Source organism: Heterodontus francisci, chromosome 17 (assembly GCF_036365525.1).
Source record: "Heterodontus francisci isolate sHetFra1 chromosome 17, sHetFra1.hap1, whole genome shotgun sequence".
In the NCBI taxonomy this organism is placed as follows: Eukaryota; Metazoa; Chordata; class Chondrichthyes; order Heterodontiformes; family Heterodontidae; genus Heterodontus; species Heterodontus francisci.
The window spans coordinates 14,791,151-14,814,427 of NC_090387.1; the positions used below are offsets into that span (position 1 = coordinate 14,791,151).

Below are 23,277 nucleotides of genomic sequence, written 5' to 3' on the forward strand. Positions count from 1 at the left end.
GACCACAGAGTGAACAGCTAAAATATGGTTGCACGTTTGCATTCCGAGAGACAGTTGCATAGAGAGACAATGGGAGTGATCACTGATTCAATTAGCGAGATGGGTTTTGTCAATAGTGGGGATCAAAAGACATTGAGAGCCACTGACTTTTTGTAAGAGACAAACCTCCACCACCCCCCCCCCCCCCCCCCTCACTAAGTGTGACTGGAGAACTTTTGAAATCAACAATCCTCGCAGACTATGCTGTTTCAGGCATGACTAACATGCTGGCCAACCTGGGGACTTTTTGAATTGTGCCTCACGGAAAGGTTTGAGGCAGACTGCAATTGAACTTCAAGAAGAAAGCACCTTTCTCTCTCTCTCTTTCTCTCAAGCGGAGTCCAAAGGACCCATAGAAGCAGCTTAAGCCTCAAGACAGAGGACCTCTTCAGCCTTCTGGTACCAGAGAAACAAATTTGAAAGTATGCAATGGGCCCCAGCGAGAACTGCAAGACTTCAATGCTAATCAAGGACTTTACGGCAAAATTAAAGACAATAACTGAATTTTATTTATTGCCAATCCTACTTCAACACCCTCCTTCCCAATTCTTTCTTCCCCTCTGTATCTATTTGTGTGTTTTACCTCATATGCACACTAGCATGGTTGCATCGTGTATTTTTAGTAATTTTAACTGAGTGTTTAAAGTTAATGAATTTGCTTATTTAAACCTAAAAGCCTGTCTGGTTCATTTACAATTATAGAACAGTGAGCAAGGACTCACTGAGGGGTTAAGCTAAAAACAGTGCGTTTTAAATGTTAAACCCTGTTACGGCCAAACCAGGAAAGGGGCCAGAGGGGAGCCTGAGACCCTTTCCTCACCCAGTCGTAACCGGTGTCTGACCGTTTCACATGTTGACAGTTTGGCCAGTAGGCCATTGCAATTGCCTAGGTGTCCGACCTGCACATAGGACCCCAAATCGCATGTGTTAATGATGCATCCACCTGACCCGGATGAAAGAGTACTGCAACCAGTTCTGGTCACCAAACTTAAGGAAGGATGTGAAGGTCCTTGAAAGGGTTCAGGGTAAATTTACAAAATGGTTCCAGGAATGTGGGATTTTAGCTGCAAAGTTAGATTGGAAAAGCTGGGGTGGTTCTTCATGGAGCAAAGGAGATTGAGGGGAGATTTGGTAGAGTTGTACAGGATTAGATAAAGTAGACAAAGAAAAGTTGCTCCCATTAGCTGATTTAAGGTTTTGCGCAAGAAATGCAGGGACACTGAGCAAGAATGTTTTCACACAGGGAGTGGTAATGACCTGAAACTCGCTGTATGAGTATGGTGGAAGCGGAGATGATTGATTTCAAAAAGCACTTGAGGGAAATAAGGTTGCAGGATTATGGGCAGGGGAGTGGGACTGATTGGATTGCTCTACAGAGAGACAGCATGGACATAATGGGCTGAATAGCCTCCTTCTCTGCCATTATGACTTTATGAATTCAGCCACTCAGTGTTAGGATTGATGCAGCAAAAAGCATTGTTTGATTTTTAACACTTGTTCTGCCTACATTCCATTGGCCGGCAGGACTTGAACCAACCGACCACACCACTCCAGTGTCCATAAGTGTTAAAGCTAAACTCAATAAATACATGCTAACAACAACCTGCATTTATATAGTGCTGTTAATGTAGCAAGACATCCCAAGGAACTTCATCGGAGCCTCGGTTTGCCAATTATTAAAGGAGTTATTGGGAAAGGTGACAAAAAGCTTGATTTAAAATGGAAGGCTTAAAGCACAAGAGAGGCAGGGGAGTTTAGGTATGGAATTTCATAGCTTGGGGTCCAGGCAGCTAACATCATAAATTCAATGTACTGGCACCATCTAATGCAATGTGATGTCAAGTTTATGAAAGTGGATGTGCATTTTCCACATCGACCTTGAAACTGATTGATTTACAAGGATTGGAAGTTGAGATGTCAAGTTCAGATGGAGAAACTGGCAAAGACTTTTGTTGTTGCTCAAGCGATTTGGTAATGATAACAGCTGTTCATGGAAGTGACCTCTGTTTATGTATCATACCTTGTTTGACAGTAAAATGCACACAGTGACTGAAATAGCTTCAGAAGGACATGGTAGATGATTCTCTATTGCACTATTGTGGGGAGAGGAAAAAAAGCAAGCACTCTGTGTTGCAAGTAATTGTTTGCTTTTCAATTTTCTTTGCTTTTCTCTGCTGACAGTGGTGACTCATGTCAGGTATGGAACCCCAAGGGCTAGATGTAATTGTACAGTAACTGCAATTACAGATGTTCCTTGCTTCTGTGTCAATTTTGAGTGGGTAGAGATGTTCCCTTAGCAATCAGTTTCTTAACGTATCAATTAAACAACTGGCTTTAGGCAGACTGCTGCAGCTGAAGCAGTAAAGACGGTGCTTATTGCCTTAAAAAAAAACTGTGTATAGTAGATCCAGGACCACCTAAATAAAAACTTTAATCTTGCAAGCCTTCAAATAAAAAAGAAAGACTTGCATTTCTACAATGCCTTTCATGACCACAGTATGTTCCAAAGTTCTTTACAGTCATTTGAAGTGTAGTCACTATTGGATTGTAGGAAACATGGCAGCCAATTTGCACACAGCAAGGTCCCAGAAACAACAATGTGATAATGACCATAAAATCTGTTTGATGTTGGTTGGGGGATAAGTTGGCTAGAACACCAGGGAGAACTCCCCTGCTCTCTTTTTTTTTTCAAAATAACCAACCTGTCCAATTAGCTATTCCTAGTTCGTGAGGCTTCTCAGTCGCACAATTTTGAAAAGTGTAGATGAGCAGAGAGACTTTGTATGTGTATGGACAACATCCTTAAATGTGGCAGGGCAGATAATAAGGTTACAAAACCTTATGGGTTATGTCATGTATTGCGCTGAGTCGACTAATATGGTGGACTCACAGCAAGCAGCCATTATTGAGCTAACTTTATTAACCTCTCCCCAGAGAGGGCAGTATATCAAAACATCTCACTATTACATATACTACAAGTTGCTTGGTTTTCAGGAAAGATGAAAGGCCTGAAACGGTACAGAGGATGTTTCCAGTGATGAGGGACTTAAGTTATGAGGAGAATTTGGGAAAGTTGGGAAAGTTAGGATTGTTTTCCTTGAAACAAAAAAGGTTAGGAGATACCTTTTTATACAAGTTTTGATAGAGTAGATCGAGAAAAACTATTCTCTCTGGTGAGTGGGTGAATAACCAGATTTAAAATCTTTGGCAAATGATCTAGTGGGGAGGAGGACTTTTTTTTTTAGTCAGTTAGAATCTGGAATGCTCTGCTTGAAAATGTACTGGAAGCTGATTCCATAAGTAATTTTAAGAGTTGGATAGATACTTCAAGATGAGAAACGTACAAGGTTAAGCACAAGAAATGGGGTTGTGAGACTAAACATGACTGCTCTTTCAAAAAGCCAGTACAGGTAGGACAGACTGGCCTCCTTCTGTGCTATAAGTTTCTATGATACTTGCAATTGCTTTCAATGGGTGGCACCAGTGCTGGAGATAGCCCAACTGCCACTAACATACAATAACCTTTCAGCAATCCTGATGAAATTTCTTTCTTTTGCCATTTTTTCTGATCCAGGGGCACTGACCACTTGTAGCACTCCTAGTGCCACCCTAGGTGAAATCAGTTGACTTCAATACAGCCCAGGGATGTAGCCTGGGGTCTTCCTCATTTATACATGTCAGTACGACATTGGTCAATGCACACACTACCCATTCAGGCGTGAGAAAGAATGTCATAAATAGAGCAGCTTAAAAAAAAAAATGTAATTTTGTTTTTTGGCTGGAGGCTAAAGTTCTTTTTTCTTTTTCAAAGATGTAGCTTTAATGGTCATTATTGTAAAATGTGCCTGTAGTCTGTCTAATTGGTTGATGCTCAGAGTAAAGGAGAAATATCACATTGGAAGCTTTCCTTGTAGAAAGGATCTGATAGAATAATAAATGAAATCTACTGATTACAGTTTCAAACCTGGGCCACACTCTTTTTTCATCAGTTCTTGAGCATTAGTTCACCTTTTTACAGTATTAAATTTCATCCGTCTTTTTAAATGAGCCATTAAACAGAGGCCACGTCTTCCCAAATGATGCTATTTGATGAAGAGCAGGGCAGTTCTCTGCAGTGTCCTTTCAGAAGTTATTTCTCAACCATCATCACCACATTGGATAGTTTATCTGTTCATAGAAATTAGCTGCCTATTACCTCATTGGTGGTTGTGGGAGCTTACTGTGATCAAATTGGCTGCCACGTTTCCTGTTTTACAAAAGTGACTACACTTCAAAAAAAAAAGCACCTCATTGGCTGTTAAAATGCTTTGGGACATCAAAGTCATGAAAGGTACAACAGCAACTAACTGGTCGCGGGACGATGCGGCTGCTGACTTATCTCCCTGCCCCCGCTTGCGGATTCGTCAGCGACCCCCGCCTGCAGGCAGCCAATTAGCCGTCCGGCGTGCAATCGGAATGGGAGCAGAGGTCAGAGCGGGATGACCTTTGCCACTCGCTTCTACATTTGCCTCCTTGACCCCAATGCTAATGGTTTCATCCGGTCTCCTCGATGGGGATGTAAAAGGTGCATGAAAGTTCTGAGTAGGTCGGAAAGGTAACTGTGTACAAGGAGCCAGCCCCTCTCCCTATTAGAGTACAAGGAAGTAGATGCTTTGCATCACTTCGCTACCAATAATTGGAGTGCTAACCCATCTCTGAGCTACCATAGGTTGAATGAATGTCTGTATGACACCATCAGGGAGCAGATCCATTGACTGTTCCCTCAGGCTGCCAGCAATTGGATACATATTTACAAACATAGCATTTAAAAAAAAAACCTGTAAGCCTTGCCACAGATTCCTTATTTAGCTTGTTTATTTAAATGGATCTCTTTTCATTGAAACCACAAACACCAGTGATTTGTTTTTTGTACATATGAAATAAATGGGAGCACCAAACACTAAAAGTTGATCAAATTTGGATTTTTCCAAATATCTGAAAGTTGTGCCGCATCAACTAAATGTTCACCGCTCACCTCCTAACATGCTGCTTTGATTGCACTGATGCAAAAAGGTGAACCTTTTGAGGACTGAGAGTTTGGATACCTGTGATCCCATAAACATCAACTGCTGCTGGCGGACTATCCATTCGGTGAAAGACACCCTTTGGTCTGCCCGAAACTTGCTGGTCTTCCAGAGCAGAGAGTTGTCCACGACCGAATGTTGCAGTTGGCACATTCCAAGGTCCAGGACTACGTGCTGAGGGACATGCTAAAGCTAGGGGCAGCCGCAGCAAAGGCTCAATGGGGAAAGACCACAGTGTAAGGTCCCCCCCCACCATACTGAACTGAGGGGCTGGATCCATGGAAAACCCCTTGAACGGTAGCCAGAAAATATTTGTTTACTGTAAAATGAAATGGAAGGGTTGTGAGGCAACTCACTCCTGTATTGAAGGAAACTGATCTCCTTTGCACTCTTTGTATTGTTTGACTTGGTGCTTTTTGGAACTGTTCTGTAATGTATTTTTTACAGATTTTTATGAATAAAGTATATTTTGGAAATTAAAAAAAAACCCGTGATCCCATTGCTGTGAACGGGTCAAGCAACAATTCAAGGGGACCTTGGAGATGAGTAGCAGCGGAAAACATCTTGAGCACACAGGGGACTTTACAAATTGTGGTATCTGTATCAGAGGGCTGTTTGAGATCTGATGGGCTTTACTCTTCTAGGATGTTTCAGGCCATGACCCTAGCCTGGATTGGCCTTGCAGACTCCACATACATCTCCCCACTGTACAGGGAACATAGTATCTTACTGCTGTCCTCTATGATCGTGGCAGAGGAATTGGGAGCAACAGGAAACCTGTGTCCCCACCAGCGTTGCCTCCTCATTTTAATGGCAAGCCTCCATGATACACATGGGACCCCTAGCCACACACTCAGTAGCAATTCCTTTTCAATCAGCTTTGGAATAGGGGACATGTTACTGGGTCCTGCTTCATTTCCCAATCCGGAGGAAGCTGGGGGCCCATGTGTCCAGTGGTCATCTGGTTGTGTGTAATCAGGTTTCTGAGCCCCATTGATGCATATCCGGATATGTGAAACTTTTTACATTTTGAAGCTTATAAATGCAGATCTGAAATTGAAGACTGTATTTATCTATCTGCTGATCCCTAGATTTCATTGCAATGTAAGACATTTACAGAGCAACAGCAGAAGGTGGGCCAGATGTCACTCCTAAATTCCTATGTTTAAAGGAAAGAGTATCTCCTATAATTATAGCCTGCTGTTATATTCACACTGAAGGATTTCCATTCATGGCAATGTCAATCTGCTGGTAGCATAGTGCCAACACTGCCAGTTAAGTGGCACATTCTGAGCAGTTGTAATAGCTGCTTTGGTAAAGGAACAGCTCATAATCCTAACTCATAGTTTGCAATGAATTCCTTCATAATAAATGGAGTCTGTCCCTTATCTTACTATCATAATGTGTCTTTGATTACCATGTGATGATGAGATTAGATTCTTGCATCCTAACGAGAGGTACTAAAGCTCTCTTCATGTGCCAGCTCGCTCAGGCATGTTCAAAAGCAGTCTGGGAGTGCCTTATCTCTGACCAAATTTAGATACAGAAACTAAAATAAAACCTATTTTTAATGAAAGAAAATAAACTCCCATAATTTTCAGAAACATTTTGAAACTACCTATTCTTCCCACTGCCTCTTTTACACTTTCTGACCCTAAAGCTCCACACAGCTATTTACCCCAGTTTCCACCCATCTCCCAGTGAAGTTTTGATTCGGACAACTGCTCAAATTCAAAGCTGGCTTTTCTTTAAGTTCATTTTTTTGACAACTCTCAGACAGCTGTGCACCATTTGTGAGTCCCTTCTCAAATTCATATCGTTAGAAAATACAGGGACACACAGTGATGTCCTGTGCCATCTCTTCCTTTGTTTGCTCTCTGGATGTGGCGGATCCCTGGGTGTCTTCAGGAGGTGCCTCTGCTGCCTTGTAGATATTGTCTTTACGTTTAAGTCAACCATGAAATGTGGATCAGAGTCAGACTGGGGGAATGTGAGGCAGGTTCACTTTTTTTTTTCCTTTTTGTCAGCTGTGGCTCAGTGGGTAGTACTCTCGCCTATGGCCAAGATTTTATCCAGGCGACGTGGGTCTTGACATCAGGCAAAAGCAACGTCGAAACCCCACATCGCCTTTTGTGTGGGAAGCCCCCCAAATCAAGTTCCAATTAGCCACTTAACTGGACAACTGCAGGCCTTCCACTGGATCAAGGACCCCAGTGATGGAAATCCCACCCACTGAGCTGCTGGCCAATCAGAGGCCAGCAGCTGTCCAACTGACCAGTGTCACTGTAGAAGCAGTGACTGCTGCCAATGGAGCACCCAATCTAGGTCCAGGGGCAGCCACAGGTAGGTCAGGATGGGAACGATCTCGTGCGGTGGGGGTCCCGGGGCATGGGGGTTTAAGGGGGATCGGCAGCAAGGGCGGGGGGGGGGTGCCTCTCGGGGGTGGGGTGGGGGTGGCTTCCCTCTTCCCGATGCCAGGTCCCTTGTTCATGCACTAAGTGCCTTTTATTGAGGAGACCTTCCCGCCCCTCCCCCTCACCCACAGCTGGCAAGCAGCCAACGCAGTTTTTCCTGCCGTGGTTCGCATGCAGTGACTGGGCCACCTGCTACTAGGCTAATTGTGGTGGGATGAGGCCCTTAATTGGGCATTAATTGCCCAGTTAAGGGTCTCAATTGATGGTGGGGCAGGAAGGCCATTCACATACCTTCCTACCCTGGACTTCATTTTGGCAGAGGTGGGAAGATGGTAGGGTTCACCACTCCACCACCATCCCATCCAATTATATGCTCTCCCTGTCTCTGAACCCGCCATGGGGGACAGCATAAAATTCGACCCCCCCCCCCCCCCCCCTCCAATGAGTCAGAAGGTTGTGAGATCAAGTCCCACTCCAGAGACTTGAGCACAAAAATCTAGGCTGAGACTCCAATGCAGTGCTGAGGGAGTGCTGCACTGAGGGAGGTTCCATCTTTCAGGTAAGACATTAAATCAAGGCCCTATAATGCTCTGTCAGGTGGATGTAAAAGATTTCATGGCACTGTTTTGAAGAAGAGCACTGGAGTTCTCCCTGGTGGCCAGGCCAATATTCATCCCTCAACCAACATCACTGAAGCGGATTATCTGTTCATCACACTGCTGTGTGTTGGAGCTTGCTGTGCACAAATTGGCTGCTGCATTTCCTGTGTTAAAACATTGACTACACTTTAAAAAACAGAAGTACTTGTTGGCTGTAAAGCACGATGAGACATCCTGATGTCATAAAAGGTGCTGTTTGAACGCAAGACCTTCTTACTGAAGGCAATAGTGAACTAGTTAGGTTTTCACAACAACTTGGCAGCCTTTCTGATCTCTTTTTTTTTTTAAATTTGTTTCCTAACTAATGCCAAGATTTATTGAATTTGACTTCACAGTTCGCTGAGGTTGAATTGTGAACTCACCACCTCTGGGTTGCTAGTCCAGTACTATAACCACTACACCAATGTACTCAGTGTTTTGTTGAGGGTCACAATCCCAAGCAGTAGCCTGCCTGAGGGCAATTCTAAGGAAGACTCCAATGTGTCGACCACAGCGTAAAGATGGCACCCAGATTCCAGACTCAGTGCAGTGCTTGCTAAGGCAGCCTCATCTCATAGTGCTGGGGAGGAGCACGAAAAGAGGAGGGGATATCACTAAATCTTAAATGCAAACAGAAAATGCTGGAAATACTCAGCAGGTCTGGCAGCATCTATGGAGAGAGAAACAAAGATAACAGTTCAGGTTGATGAGCTTTCATCAGAACTGGAAGAAGTTAGAGATGTAAGAGGCTTTAAACATGTATAAAGGCAGAGAAAGGCTGGGTGAGGGGAAGGGAGAAAGAACAAAAGGGAAAGTCTGTGGGGTGGAAGGCAGGGGAGAGATTAAACATCAAAAGGTGTAATGGTGCGAGGCAAAAGGAGGTGGTAATGGGACAATAAAAGTAACAAAATACAGGTTTAGAGGAGGTGTAAATGGCACAAGCAGAATTACCACCAGAAACTGCTGCCCAAAATAATGGAGCTGTGGCTATGATCAGAAATTGTTGAACTCTATGTTGAGTTCAGAAGACTGTAAAGTGGCTTGTTGAAAGATGTGCTGCTATTCCTTGATCTTCCATTTGAAGATTGTAGGAGTCTGATGACAGAGGTCAGGAAGAGACGGTCGCCCACCTCCTCCTGGAATGTGCCTTTGCAAAGCAGGTGTGGAAAGAGATGCAGTGGTTTTTGTCAAGGTTCATCCCAAGCAGCTCTGTAACACAGGAGTCTGTGCTCTACGGGCTGTTCCCAGGGACGCACACCGAGACAAACATCAACTGCTGCTGGAGGACTATCAATTCGGTGAAAGACGCCCTTTGGTCTGCCCGAAACTTGCTGGTCTTCCAGCGCAAAGAGTTGTCCACCACCGAATGTTGCAGACTGGCACATTCCAAGGTCCAGGACTACGTGCTGAGGGATGCACTAAAGCTTGGGGCAGCCGCGGGAAAGACCACAGTGTAAGGTTCCCCCACCAAGCTGGACTGAGGGGATGGATCCATGGGAAACCCCTCGAACTGTATTGTTAATATTCTCAATTGCTGTAAATGTAAAACTGTAATTGACATGACAATTGTGAAACAGAAGGGTTGGGAAGAAACTCATGACAGTATTGAAGGAAACTGATCTCCCTTGCAATGTTTGTATTTTTTGGTGCTGTTTGGAAACTGTTTTGGCAATGTAATTTTTACAGATTTTTATGAATAAAGTATATTTTGGAAATAAAAAAAAAAAATTGGGGCAGAGAATTAAGATGACAAGCGAACCATTAAATCTTATCACTGATGATATCCCAAGTGGAGACTCACAAAGGCCACGAGTGGTAAAGAGTTGGTCTGAAAGTGTTTCTTGAGCCATATTGTGGGAGCCAATGAATAGCTACCACTGTGAAAACATGCAAGTTGTCCTGAGAAAGGTTCACGCTGTTACTTGTAGATCCATAGGAGGTACTACTGAGAGATAAATCCTGCAAACAAAATGCTCTTTTCTTTGCAGATAATGAAGAATATATTTCATCAATCTTTCAATGCGTACAAAACGGATATAGAACCCAGGATGAATGACTTGACAGTCCACCTTCTGCAATGCAGCCGCAGACTATTTGAGATCATGCTGTCGCACAGGAGAGTCACGGCAGCCTACATTGAAGGAGATAATGTTGCGGTCACCATAGAGGGAGAAGCAGCTAGAGTCTTAAACTTTGACACAGGTAAAGAGACAACTATATAATAAAGGGGTAATGCTTTATAAAATTTCATATGGCTTCCCAGTGGTTCTTCTGGTAAATATGCAGCAAGCAGATTCCAGGGACAATTCCTGATTCGCCGTTGAGTTGGTCTATCTCAGCTGATGCATTTAGAAATCTATAATTGGCACAAGCTGTGGCTAATTTACCCCTTTTTCCCCACCTTGCTATTCCAGGGTTCAACCAGTGATCCAACCCTTCTGGGAAATGTGGATATTATGCGAGGGCAGGAAGTGGCTTTGTTTTCCTGTTCAAAAAATTTCAAGTGATCTCCTGATGTGCTCTCTCCTAGTTCCACACATGGAGAAAAAAAGCCCCACTTGGGTGTAAGGTACAGAAACACTGCTAGTATCTTATGCACTGGCTGGGGGCAGGGGGATGGATTTTAAACCTCAAGAACGGGTGGATTTGCTTCAGTCAGAACTGAAATATTTTAAAATCCCAAACCAAACCCCAATCTGGCCATTTCCAGTTTTCACGCAGATGCAGGGTTTGGTGGGCCGGAGGGTGGCTAGAGGTGGGCATCCAATCTGCTCTCAGCAGGTGGGTAAGTCAGTAAAATCCTTTAAGGAAACTACATGCCTCAGTTGTAATAGGATTTTTAATTTTCTTACCCATTTTGACAGGGTTTCCAAGCCTTCAGGAAACCTGGCAGGTAAAAGGAGACACGGAGGGCTGGATCCATTAGATATGTAGGTTACAGCACTGCTTGTAGGCCAAAAGGAGTAGGAGTTTTGCAGGATACGCAGGAAACCCGTACTTCCAGCTTTCCTATCTGTAAGGTCTCCCTTCCTGCAAATACCGGGGCTACTGTACCTGAACTGAGTCAGCCCCTTAGTGACCGGAAGATGCATTTGAATTACTAAGATGGTCATTTAAAATATAAATCTAAAGCACTGCAAGTTATGGTTTGGTTAATGATCTTGTTCAATAAAGTCTATATGTTGCCCAATGATTCACAAGAATGGCACATTTTCCAAACGTGAACACTATTGGAGTAATGAAGGCTGATGGGAAGTTCAATGGATGAGTGACTCTGAAATTATTGGACTTGACGATAAACCACAATAAATTGGTGGTCTCTCCAACCCAGTGCTTGTCATTTTTATTGAAATATAAAATTTTTGTTCATTGGCATAGACTTTCTCTTCACATTCTCAGAGAACCATGGGCCGGAATTTTACGCCTGCCCTGCCCCCAAAAGAGTGGGATGGTGTCGGGGGAGGGGGTGCAGGAGTGCGTAAAATTGAATGGGAGGCTTTGGGGGGTCCTTCCCGACCCGCTCCCATCTCCGCCGCCATTTTACACGCGGCAGCAAGAAACAGCCTGCCGACCCAGGACAATCAAAGCCCTTGTGACAAATTAACAGCCACTTAAGAGCCTCCGCCCGCTACCACGGGGATTTTACTGTTGGCAGACGGGCTGCCCAGGTCTGAGAAAAGCCGCCTGATAGAAGTAGGTGGCCTTCTGACGGCCTGGGGGAGGGCCCTCTTGATCAGGTACCCTCTGCCCGACAGAGGGCTGCCCCTAATACCCCCGCTCCCCACCCCTCCGCCACCCCTTGCCTCGGGGCCCAATCGATCACCCCGGCAAGGCCCCAAAATCTTGCCTCTTTTCTGGGGTCATCCTCCCTCTTCTTCTTCATCTGGCTGTTGTCCCAGCAGTGGCTACTGCTCCTGGTGGTGCTGCTGGGGCTACTGGCCTGCTGATTGGCTGGCAGCTCCATTAGGCCAGACATCCTGCCTCAAGGGGGTGGAAGTTCCGCCTAAGACCGTGAAATCCGGTCTGGATCCCCAGACCCAGTGGAGACAGTATCACCACTGACTTTTCGGTTGGTGGACAGCTCCCGTCTGGCAAGCGTAAAATTCCGGCCCATGTGTAATATGACTTCATAGAATCTTACAGTACAGAATAAGACTATTCAGCCCAAATTGCCTGTGCTAGTTCTTTGAAAGAGCTATCCAATTAATCCTACTCCTCTGTTCTTTCCCCATAGCCCTGCAATTATTTTCATTTTCAGGTCTATATCCAATTCCCTTTTGGAACTTATTATTGAATCATTTTCCACGACCCTTTCAAGTAGAGCACTCCAGATCATCACAACTCAATTAGGTGACTTAATTAGCCTCTTCCCTGAAGGATAACAAGGAGGTGATTTTCTCTGTTGGCTACATGTTAGTGATAATATTACAGCATCAGAAAGGTGTTCTTAAAAAATGCATGCAGCACTTCACAAACCACAAGGCTTGTTAGGCACCTCTAGATGATGGCAACCCCATAATGGGCTACATGACTCTGATGTGAAATGGACTGACCTCCTTGTCGTTTGTTAAAAAGCTGGACTTGGTGCTGCGCTCCAGTCTTATCATATGTATAAAATGTTGAGTGCCAGATCAATATTTTCCACTGGTAGATTCAGAACCACTTTGTACAAGGATCAATATTTCTATATTTGTCTCCCTTGAAAAGAATTGTACTCTTATTATTTTTTTTTATTCACTGACCCAGTGAGGTGCGGAGGCAAGCCCCGAGGGGCTCACGCTTCTGCTCGGTAGTTCTTGGGCGGACTGATTTACTGTTTCAGAGAGCCAGCATGGACGCAAAAGGCTAATGGCCTTCCTCTGTGCTGTAACCATTCTATGATTCTAAGGAATGATAATTCATATGGAATTTTCACTAACAATATTATATTTTTGGTTTTACTGGTATGGGCTTCTTTCATTTATTCTTTGTACATAAGCCTGGAAAGTGGATGTTGTTGAGCTGCTTCCCCATGACAGCCAATCATTTCTAGTTTTGAACAAGAATCATTCGATAGTAATCAGGATTAGGAGTCCTTATTTACTTGTTTCTCCCTCCCACTTCCTCGTACTGTTGAGATCAACACAGACCAGATATTGAAACTGGCTTCTTCTTGGTCAGTGGTGGGGTGTCATATACCTGGTTGGTGAAATTAACAACAAAACTATCATAGGGTGCTGGGCTTGGATAAGTTGAAGGGGACTTAATGAAGTGGATGGGCAGATATAGCAAGTACAATTCACCTAACCCAGTCCATTTCATCATTTAAGATAAGCTTCAGAAATCTCACAGCTCAAGGCAAAGTGGGCTAACTCTTTGAGGTAAGTAATGCCAACCGCATACAGAAAAACAAATGCACAACCAAGCTAATCAATGTGCTAACCATTCCAGGGCATTATCAAGGTCAGAAAAGAAAGTTATGACTATGAAATACATTACCACACGTGACCATTGAAACAAGAGAACATTTAAGATGGAATTAGCTAACCCCTTTTTGAAGAAAATAAAATATTAAGATATGAAAGAAATTAAATTATAGAAGGCTAAAATGTAGTGTTAGCAGAGGTACTGATGAGATGGGGCCATTAGCTTCCTACTGTGCTGAAATTTCAGTTTCTATTATTGGAGTTCAGGACTTAGTCCAGAACTATTGCTCCTTTTTGTACTGTGATTGCAGCACTCCTGTTGTGAACCATGTTCAGTGTAATTGCTTGAATATCATAAGAATGGTTGGCCCTCTGTCTAGAGAAAGTATTCTTAAAACTTGTCTCAACTAACAGTAAAAGCAGAGTCCGGTTTGCTTCAAATTATCACCACGCACTTGCATCTTTGTCTATTCAGTTAGTTTAGTCATGCTAAATATCATGTCAAACAAGGCCCCAGGATGTATCCTTATATTTTTCATTTCAAACAACTGTCAGTCCAAATATCATGTTTTCACAAAGCTGTGGCAAAACAGCTAAGTATGGAGAACAACATGACAAACAAAAGACCAATTACTAAGATTGGTAGAGGAACAGAAAATGCTGGAAATACTCAGGTTGGTTACCATCTGCGGAGTGTGAAATGTTACAGGTTGATGACCCTTCATTCTGAATTGTTAACTCTGTTTCTCTCTCCACAGATGTTGCCAGATTTGCTGAGCAGTTCCAGCATTTTTGTATCACTTATCAGATTGACAGCATTTGCAATATTTTGCTTTTGTACTAAGATTGGTAGTTCTTATTCACATGCAGGTTAAGGAAAACAGACCTTGCATTTATATTTCATGGCTTTAGGACATCTCAAAGAACATTACAGCCAATGAAATTCTTTTGAAGTGTAGTCACTGCTGTAATGTAGGAAATGTGGCAGCCAATTAGCACACAGCAAGCTGCCATAAACAGCAATGTGAAAATTACCAATCGTCCAGTTTGGTGACGTTGGCTGAGGGATAAATATTAGCCAGAACACCAGGGACAACGCCACTACTCTCAAATAGTGGATTGTTTATGTCTAACAGAGGGCAGACGGGGGCTGCCATCTGAAAGGTGGCACCTCCAACAATGAAGCACTCCCTTGGTACTGCATGAGAGTGTCAGCCTTGATTTTGTGTTGAAGTCTCTGGAATGGAAAAGAATGGTGAAGGTGAAAACAGAGTTTCATATGTATGACCAAGGTGGGAGGAGTGCACTGTCTTTCTCTAGTTCCACTTCTCCACAGGCCACAATATATATTTAAATGCTTTACCCAGTTACCAATATAGCCAATTAAATACTTTATTTTAGTTTCAGAATAAAATCTACCCACCAGATTTCTTTAATAAACATTAAAAGTATTTTTTTTTTTTTTTACCTTCTTTGGCCTCCTTTAGTTTTAGTTTTTAGTTTGAGATACAGCACTGAAACAGGCCCTTCGGCCCACTGAGTCTGTGCCGACCATCAACCACCCATTTATACTAATCCTACACTAATCCCATATTCCTACCACATCCCCACCTGTCCCTATATTTCCCTACCACCTACCTATACTAGGGGCAATTTATAATGGCCAATTTACCTACCAACCTGCAAGTCTTTTGGCTTGTGGGAGGAAACCGGAGCACCCGGAGGAAACCCACGCAGACACAGGGAGAACTTGCAAACTCCACACAGGCAGTACCCGGAATCGAACCCGGGTCCCTGGAGCTGTGAGGCGGCAGTGCTAACCACCGCGCCACTGTGCTGCCCTTATCTCGAGAGACAATGGATAAGCACCTGGAGGTGGTCAGTGGCTTGTGAAGCAGCGCCTGGAGTGGCTATAAAGGCCAATTCTAGAGTGACAGACTCTTCCACAGGTGCTGCAGAGAAATTTGTTTGTCGGGGTTGTTGCACAGTTGGCTCTCCCCTTGCGCCTCTGTCTTTTTTCCTGCCAACTACTAAGTCTCTTCGACTCGCTACATTTTAGCCCCATCTTTATGGCTGCCCGCCAGCTCTGGCGAACGCTGGCAACTGACTCCCATGACTTGTGATCAATGTCACAGGATTTCATGTCGCGTTTGCAGACGTCTTTAAAGTGGAGACATGGACGGCCGGTGGGTCTGATACCAGTGGCGAGCTCGCTGTACAATGTGTCTTTGGGGATCCTGCCATCTTCCATGCGGCTCACATGGCCAAGCCATCTCAAGCGCCGCTGACTCAGTAGTGTGTACAAGCTGGGGATGTTGGCCGCCTCGAGTACTTCAGTGTTGGAGATATGGTCCTGCCACCTGATGCCAACTATTCACGAGAGGCAGCGAAGATGGAATGAATTGAGACGTCGTTCTTGGCTGACATACGTTGTCCAGGCCTCACTGCCATAGAGCAAGGTACTGAGGACACGGGCCTGATACATTCGGACTTTTGTGTTCCATGTCAGTGCGCCATTTTCCCACACTCTCTTGGCCAGTCTGGACATAGCAGTGGAAGCCTTTCCCATGTGCTTGTTGATTTCTGCATCTAGAGACAGGTTGCTGGTGATAGTTGAGCCTAGGTAGGTGAACTCTTAAAAGTATTAATTTATTATAAAACAAGACTGAGTCAATAAAGGGGCAAAGCTTTAACACACAGTTTGAAATATGACAGTAAATCTATATATTCACTTCAAAATACCCAACACACACACACGAACACCCATACACCGGGTGAAGAAAAAATAAAGATGCTTTGGTCAAAGTACTTGTTAATTCTTGAAAAAGGATAAGATATGTTATGTTCCAGATGGCATACAGCCTGGCATCTGAGTACACGTAGACAGGTCACTGGGATCTTTTCAGAAGCAGTTCATTCAAGAGATATCGAGAGGAAGTCTTCTGGAAGCTTCTCAGGAGAAATATGGCATCAGGGATTTTAGCTATCACATCCTGGATTTTGCAGGGTTTCTCAGAGAGGTGGAGAACGAGGAGCTTGGTTCTTCTCTCTTCGCAGGCTGACCTCCAACTGATACAAAACCAGTATTCAAAAATGAAACCCCCTCTTGAGCACCATAAATCTTGACATGTCACTTCTCTTGTAAATAACTCCCATAGTCGGAAGGCACCTGTTGTTGACTTAGCTGAAGACATGTGACATCCAGTAAATGTTGTTTTGAAGCAGAGTCCTTCCAGTGATCCTTTATTTTTTAACAAAACACATCCATGGAATCCCTTCAGTCTCAAATGAATCCATCTCCATAATTCTAAAACAAGTCCTCAAAAAAATTTTAAAAATGGAAGCACTTTCATGACGCATATAAATTACAACAAACAACCCAAGTGGTCTGTGATGATATTTATCCTCCACATGATTAGTAGTGGTAATTCCACATGGCTGCCCTGTTTCCATATCCCTTCCTGCTCTTTTCCTTTGAACCAACTTTCTAAACTATTCTTAGAAACTTAAATACTGATGCTGCCTGGCCTGATGAGTATTTCCAACATCTGCAGTATTTTGCTTTTATTCTTAAAAGCATTTTTTTTTAAGTCATTCTGGGGATGTGTGCTCTGGCCATTTTTAGTTGTCCTGTTAGGCCACTTCAGAAGGAGGCTCAGAGTCAACCACATGAATGTGGGACTGGAGTCACAGAGGCTGGACCAGGCAAGAAAGGTAGGTTTATTTCCCTGCAAGGAATTAACGAATCAGTTTTATTTTTTTATAACCATCTGCAAACTTCATATTAGATCTCAATCTGGACTCAGTGGTAACTCTCTCACCTTTTGAGGTCATGGATTAAAGCTGCATTTTGGAGATTTAAGCACATGATTCAGCAAGACACTTCAGTCCAATACTCGGAGTGTACTATCTGAGGTGCCATCTTTCAGCTGAGTTGTGAAACTGAGGTCCTATTTGTTGTGATAGTTAATTGGTTAGTATGTTAAGATAATGTGTTTGATATATTCAAATGTTTATACTGATTCTATGTTTATGCAAATATGCATCACAGGAAATGATGTAATATCACATGTTGCAGACGTAATGCTGAGCAGAAGCAAGAAGAAGCTTCCCAGTAAAGCTCTGTGTTGAACCTCTACGTCAACCTTTTGACTGTTTGCTTGACTAAAGCCCCAGTGAATACAACACCAGGGGAAGTGGTGGCATAGTGGTAATGTCACTGGGCTAGTAATCCAGAGCCCAGGCTAATGCTCTGGGGACATGGGTTCGAATCCCACCATGGCAGATGGTGAAATTTGAATTCAATTAATAAAAATCTGGAATTTAAAAAAAAAAGCTAGTTTAATGGTGGCCATGAAACCATTGTTTTTTGTTGCAAAAACCCATCTGGTTCACTAATATTCTTAAGGGAAGGAAATCTGCCCTCCTTACCTGGTCTGGCCTACATGTAACTCCAGACCCACAAAAATGTGGTTGACTATTAACTGCCCTCTGGAATGGCCTAGTAAGCCACTCTGTTCAAGGGCAATTTGGGGTAGGCAATAAATACTGGCCTAGCCAGCGACACCCACATCCCACAAAAACAAAAACAAAAAAATCCAGCTGCTCAAGTGCATATACAAGATCCCATGGCACTTCTCGAAGAAGAGCAATGAAGTTCCCCTGGTTTCCTGGCCCATATTTACCCAACATCACTAAAACAGATGATCTGTTTCTGGGACCTTGCTCTGCAGAAGTTATCTGCCACACTTCCTTAATTTACAACAGTGACTACATTTAAAAGCAATCTGTAAAGTATAGTGGGCTGGGTTGAGGATGAGAAGGTGTTATCTTAATTGTGCTGAATACAATTAATAAAATCTTGATTAAAGTAAAGTCTACACATCTTGACAAACTGGTTTTGTATTTATGGATTTTGTCAAGTGCTGCGTGCACCTGTTTGTTCATTGGTGCCACTTTCCTCTTGATTTGATGTGGACACATTTTTCTGCTTGCTTGCAGGTTGTGGAGTCAACCTTGGGCTGAAAGGTCTGGAGTCCTTGGAGGAATTTATTTATAAAATCGCGACAGCAGTTGACCAAAATGATGTTTTCGAAGCGCTCTCTGTAAAGATAAGACACTCGAAGCAAACTGCAGAGGACTTCCGCCTGAATGGTTTGACTGTGACCATGTTTCAATGAGATTGCAGGGAGTAAGATGTCTCTGGAGAGATCTGACCTGCATGAATGGATCAAGAATGAGTAACATGAAGGAATCCTTTGAGCTTGGTGCCATATGGCTCATGAGAGACTGTTGGTAGAGATTGTTCGCTCCATTGATGGAGGTGGTTACAGTAGAGTAGCTGTGGTTTAGCAAAGGTATTTGTATAATGAAGTTCAGAGGCTCCATCTTGAGTAAAGAGCACAATGCCAAGGAAATAACTGTTGGACCCAAAGAACTATTCATGCCTACATCTAGTTGCATTGGAGCATCAGTCATAAAGTGCTTTAACCAACATTAAACCTGAAATTTTTCATAGTTTATGATAGTTCCACTTGTTAATAAAAAAAAAATCTCTAGACACAGTTCCCCATTGCTTAATTCATGAAAAATTCCTCTATTTGAGAATCTTTGAATAGTAATCTCTGATGCTCATAAAGTAGATTAATCAGCAACAATGCAGTTGCAGCCTCTAACTCTTACACTCAAAATCTATACACCTTCATGTATTAATCCTGGGGTTCTGTGGACTATTCGTAAGGCATTGAGGTAACAGGAACTTGAGTATTTCACAATGTAGATCTGTGGTATATCCAAGAGAATCTAACTAATGGAGTCTAATGGGAGGGCAGTGTGGATCAAGGTTAAGGAGCTTGATGTGTATTTATCAGACTCAGTTATAATGTGGTCAAGAACATAGGGTCCACAGTGTTAAGTGTGTATTAAGGTACACTAGTTCATGGGATTCAAGAGTGTCCCTATGTGCTTGAATAAGATTACCCATGGGAATGTATGAGGTTTTTCACCTTTTGATATGCTGTATAGCACAAGAACAATAGCTTGCATTTATATAGCGTCTGTAACATAAAATCTCCCAAGGCATTTCACAGAAGTAGTGAAAAATTAACACCGAGTCAAAGGAGATACTGGGATGAGTGACCAAAAATTTGGTGGATGAGCAGGTCTTGGAGTTAGAGGGGTGGAGGGTTTAAGGAGGGAATTCCAGTCTAGGCAGCTGAAGGCATGCAACCAATAGTGGGGCAAAGGGGGAAGAGGATGTACAAGAAGCCAGCATTAGGAAGATGGAAAGTTCACAGAGAAGGTTGAATGGCTGGAGGAGATTACAGAGGTGGGGAGGGAAAGACAAAGAGATTTAATCACAAGGAGCAGAATTTAAAATTTGAGGCATAGGAGCCACTATAGGTCCCATATAGTGAGAATAGGGCTGATGGAATAGGATACCAGCAGCTGAGTTTCTGATTAGATAAAGTTTGCCGAGGGTGGAAGATAGGAGGGCAGCCAGAAGAGCATTAGAACAGTTGAGTCTGGAAGAAACAAACACCTGGATGAGGATTTCAACAACAGATGGGCTGCGGTAGGTGGTTTTTGTGATGGAGAAGATATGAGTTCTCCTCTGAGTCACATACTTACATACAAGTTGGTAAATGTTCTGATTCATCTCATTGAAACCTACAAAATACTTAAAGGGGTAGACAGAGTAAGTGCAGGTAAGATGTTTCCCCGGGTTGGGGAGTCTAGAACCAGGGGACACAATTTAAAAGTAAGGGGAAGCCACTTAGGACAGAGATGAGGAGAAAGTTCTTTACTCAGAGGGTTGTGAAACTTTGGACTTCTCTACCCCAGATGGCTGTGGAAGCACAGTCATTGACTATGTTTAAAGCAGAGATTGACAGATTACTAAATGCCAATGTCAAAACGATATGGGGATAGTGTGGGGGAAAAGGCATTGAATTTGCTGATCAGCCATGATCATATTAAATGGCGGAACAAGTTCAAAGGGCTGAATGGCCTAATCCTGCTCTTAGGTTTCTAGCCTGAGACAATGACTGGTGAGGGGATGGATTGTTGGCTAGGATATGGGCTTTATGGCAGATGCCAAAGGTGATGGCTTTGGTCAATGCCAGCTGGCATGGTGATCAGGGAGAGAGGTAGGGTGTTTAGCAGTTTAATGGGAATGGGGTCAAGGAAGAAGGAAGTGGGCCTCTTAAATAAGCTCAGAGGGGACAGAGTTATACAGCACAGAAACAAGCCTTTCGGCCCACTGTGTCCATGCTGGCCATCAGGCCTCTCTATTCTAATTCCATTTTCCAACAGAGAAACTAAATGCCCCAGTTCAGGGCTAGAGTGGGAGGAAGCCTAGAGGGAGATTGGCTTGGTAGGAAAAGGGAACCAACAGAGGCAACAGAACTGATGACCTCAATTTCGAGATAAAGAAGTTCGTAAGCTCCAAATTCTTGATTGAGGTTGGAGTGGAGGGTACAGGAGAGAAGGGCTTAACAAAAAGGTTGGTGGTGAAGAAGATTGGGTTAGCTTTGCTTTCCAAGATAATCATGGAGTAGTGGAATGTCGTCGCAGAGGAGACAAAGACCTAATTGGTGTTTGACACGTTTGATCTGGTGATGGTTTAGCTAAACTCATTGCATATCTGGTGCACAGAAGTCTACACCCATTGAAATCGAGGGAGTGAAAATGGGCCCATACCAGGGCAATTAATTCTGCTGGGAGAGAATAAAGGTTTGCTGGGAACAAGGGCATCGAAATGAATTTGTAGGAGTGGACGAGTGAACAGAGGGCAATAGGCTCGACTCCAGTCAAACAAAAGATACATTAAAATAGTTGAGGGATAATGTGATGACCAAAGGTCATCTGCAAATATAGAGCATCTTTCAGAAACAGTGGGATATAATTATCAGATCTTTTTATCTAAGCAAATTTGTTTAGCCAGAAGCATTCGCACTGAATAAACTAGGTGCTCTAATGATTTGTCGGAAATATTACACATTTCGTGTGATCCTTTTATGAAAATGATGTGTTTATTTCAGTGAATGGACGTTAGATGAGCCATTGCCTGATAATGAGTGTGAATGCAGATGAAGTTGAGGACTGGGTGATAAATGGTGGAAGATACAGATGATCAGAATTAAACTGAATGTAGATCTGCCAAACTCATCACGGCAGTGACCTACTAAATATTAAATGGTATTTTCATTGCAAAAATCTGTGCTGATTGACTAAATTCCGATTTTGACAACATGGTACTCTTGCATTGCACCTCCACTCTTTTCCCCCTAAGGATTAACTTTAATTAAATCATCACCTTGTTGTTGAATATAGGGGCTGGGGATTTGGTGTCTAGTTTTGTTGCCCATATTACTTTCTAATTTGGGGCTGTAGTATGCACAAATCAGAGTGGGAAGAGTTTAGTTGAGGCATAGATCCAAGAAGGGGAAACTGGCATTGGGAGAGAGATATACACAAGACCTCTGGTTCACAGTGACTGAATAAGTAAAGTTCTGTGTTTAGTCTATGGGATTGCAGTCCCTTGGGAGGCACATTCCATGATTTCTTAGTTTTACAAGTAGGTCTACTGGTTTATGATAAGTGCATAAATCAAAATTCATTTTATGTGATTTTGGAATTTTTACCCAGTGTTTTGGGAATCACATGCAGCAATTCTTTTCATTGCTGCTGTAAATCACTGATATATAGCATGACTTTTGTGGGTTTGCCAACGTGGAATCATTGGTGCTGAATTTTAAGACATTGGACACCTTGCAGTTGTCGTGCATGACAGAAAAGGATGTTATCACCACTAGATTGCTTAACACTGCTGTAACTAAACCTATGGCTAGCTTTAACTCTCTTTGAGTTTTAGATCTGGAGTGGCAAAGAGAAAATGGAGGATATACCTAAAAATAAAAAATTACAAAGCTGTTCCTTGCAGACATAGAGAAGAATTGTACATTGAAACGCTTCCCTATAATTAAACATGATTTTAAAACATGAGCTGGGTTGCACTTGGAATACGTTGGTGTAAAAACATAATCCCTTGTGGGATACACCTTTTCTGACTGAAAGGAACTGGTTTCCAATTTAGGTATGGTTGCCTGGGCAAGACATTACCCAAGGGGACCAGGGAGAAGATTGGGTGCATGAGTTAACCTGTGATTCCCTTTATTTATTTTTTAAAAATTCATTCACAGGTTGTGGGTGTTGCTGGCAAAGCCAACATTTATTGCTCGTCCCTAATTCCCCTTAAGAGAGTGATCATGACCCACTGAGTGACTTACTAGGCCAATTCAGAGGACAGTTAAAAGCTCTCCATATTGCTATGGGTCTGGAGTTGCATAGGCCAGATCAAGTAAGGATGGCAGATTTCATTCCCTAAATGGCATTTGTAAACCAGATGGGTTTTTCTGACAATCTGATTGTCACATGGTCACCATTACTAGCTTTTTAAGTCCAGATTTATTTAACTTTAAATTTCCCAGTTGCTGTGGTGGCTTCTGAACTCGTGTCTCCTGATCATTAGTCCAAACATCTGGATTACTCGTTTAGTAGCAGAATACTACCATTTTATATATTTCTGTGAAGTTACAGAACAATACTGAGAGGAACCTAGCAACAAACTCTTGGACTGTCTCAGAAAATGGTGTCAGCATTGATGGTCCAGGAATTATATCAAAATTAATTTAACAATGGAACTGTAACCTTTTCC

At 43.0% G+C, this 23,277-nt stretch overlaps 1 protein-coding gene across 1 annotated transcript in view; it reads left to right on the plus strand.

Annotated features, from left to right (window-relative positions):
- Positions 1 to 22,479, plus strand: part of si:dkey-234i14.6 (uncharacterized) — a 165,631-nt gene extending 143,152 nt beyond the window's left edge. Inside the window, exons 4-5 of the mRNA XM_068049085.1 lie at positions 10,143 to 10,356; positions 18,561 to 22,479. Of these exons, the coding sequence (XP_067905186.1) occupies positions 10,143 to 10,356; positions 18,561 to 18,739 (393 nt within the window). The 3' untranslated portion in view covers positions 18,740 to 22,479. The remainder of the gene's footprint in view (positions 1 to 10,142; positions 10,357 to 18,560) is intronic.
- Positions 22,480 to 23,277: the final 798 nt, after the last annotated feature.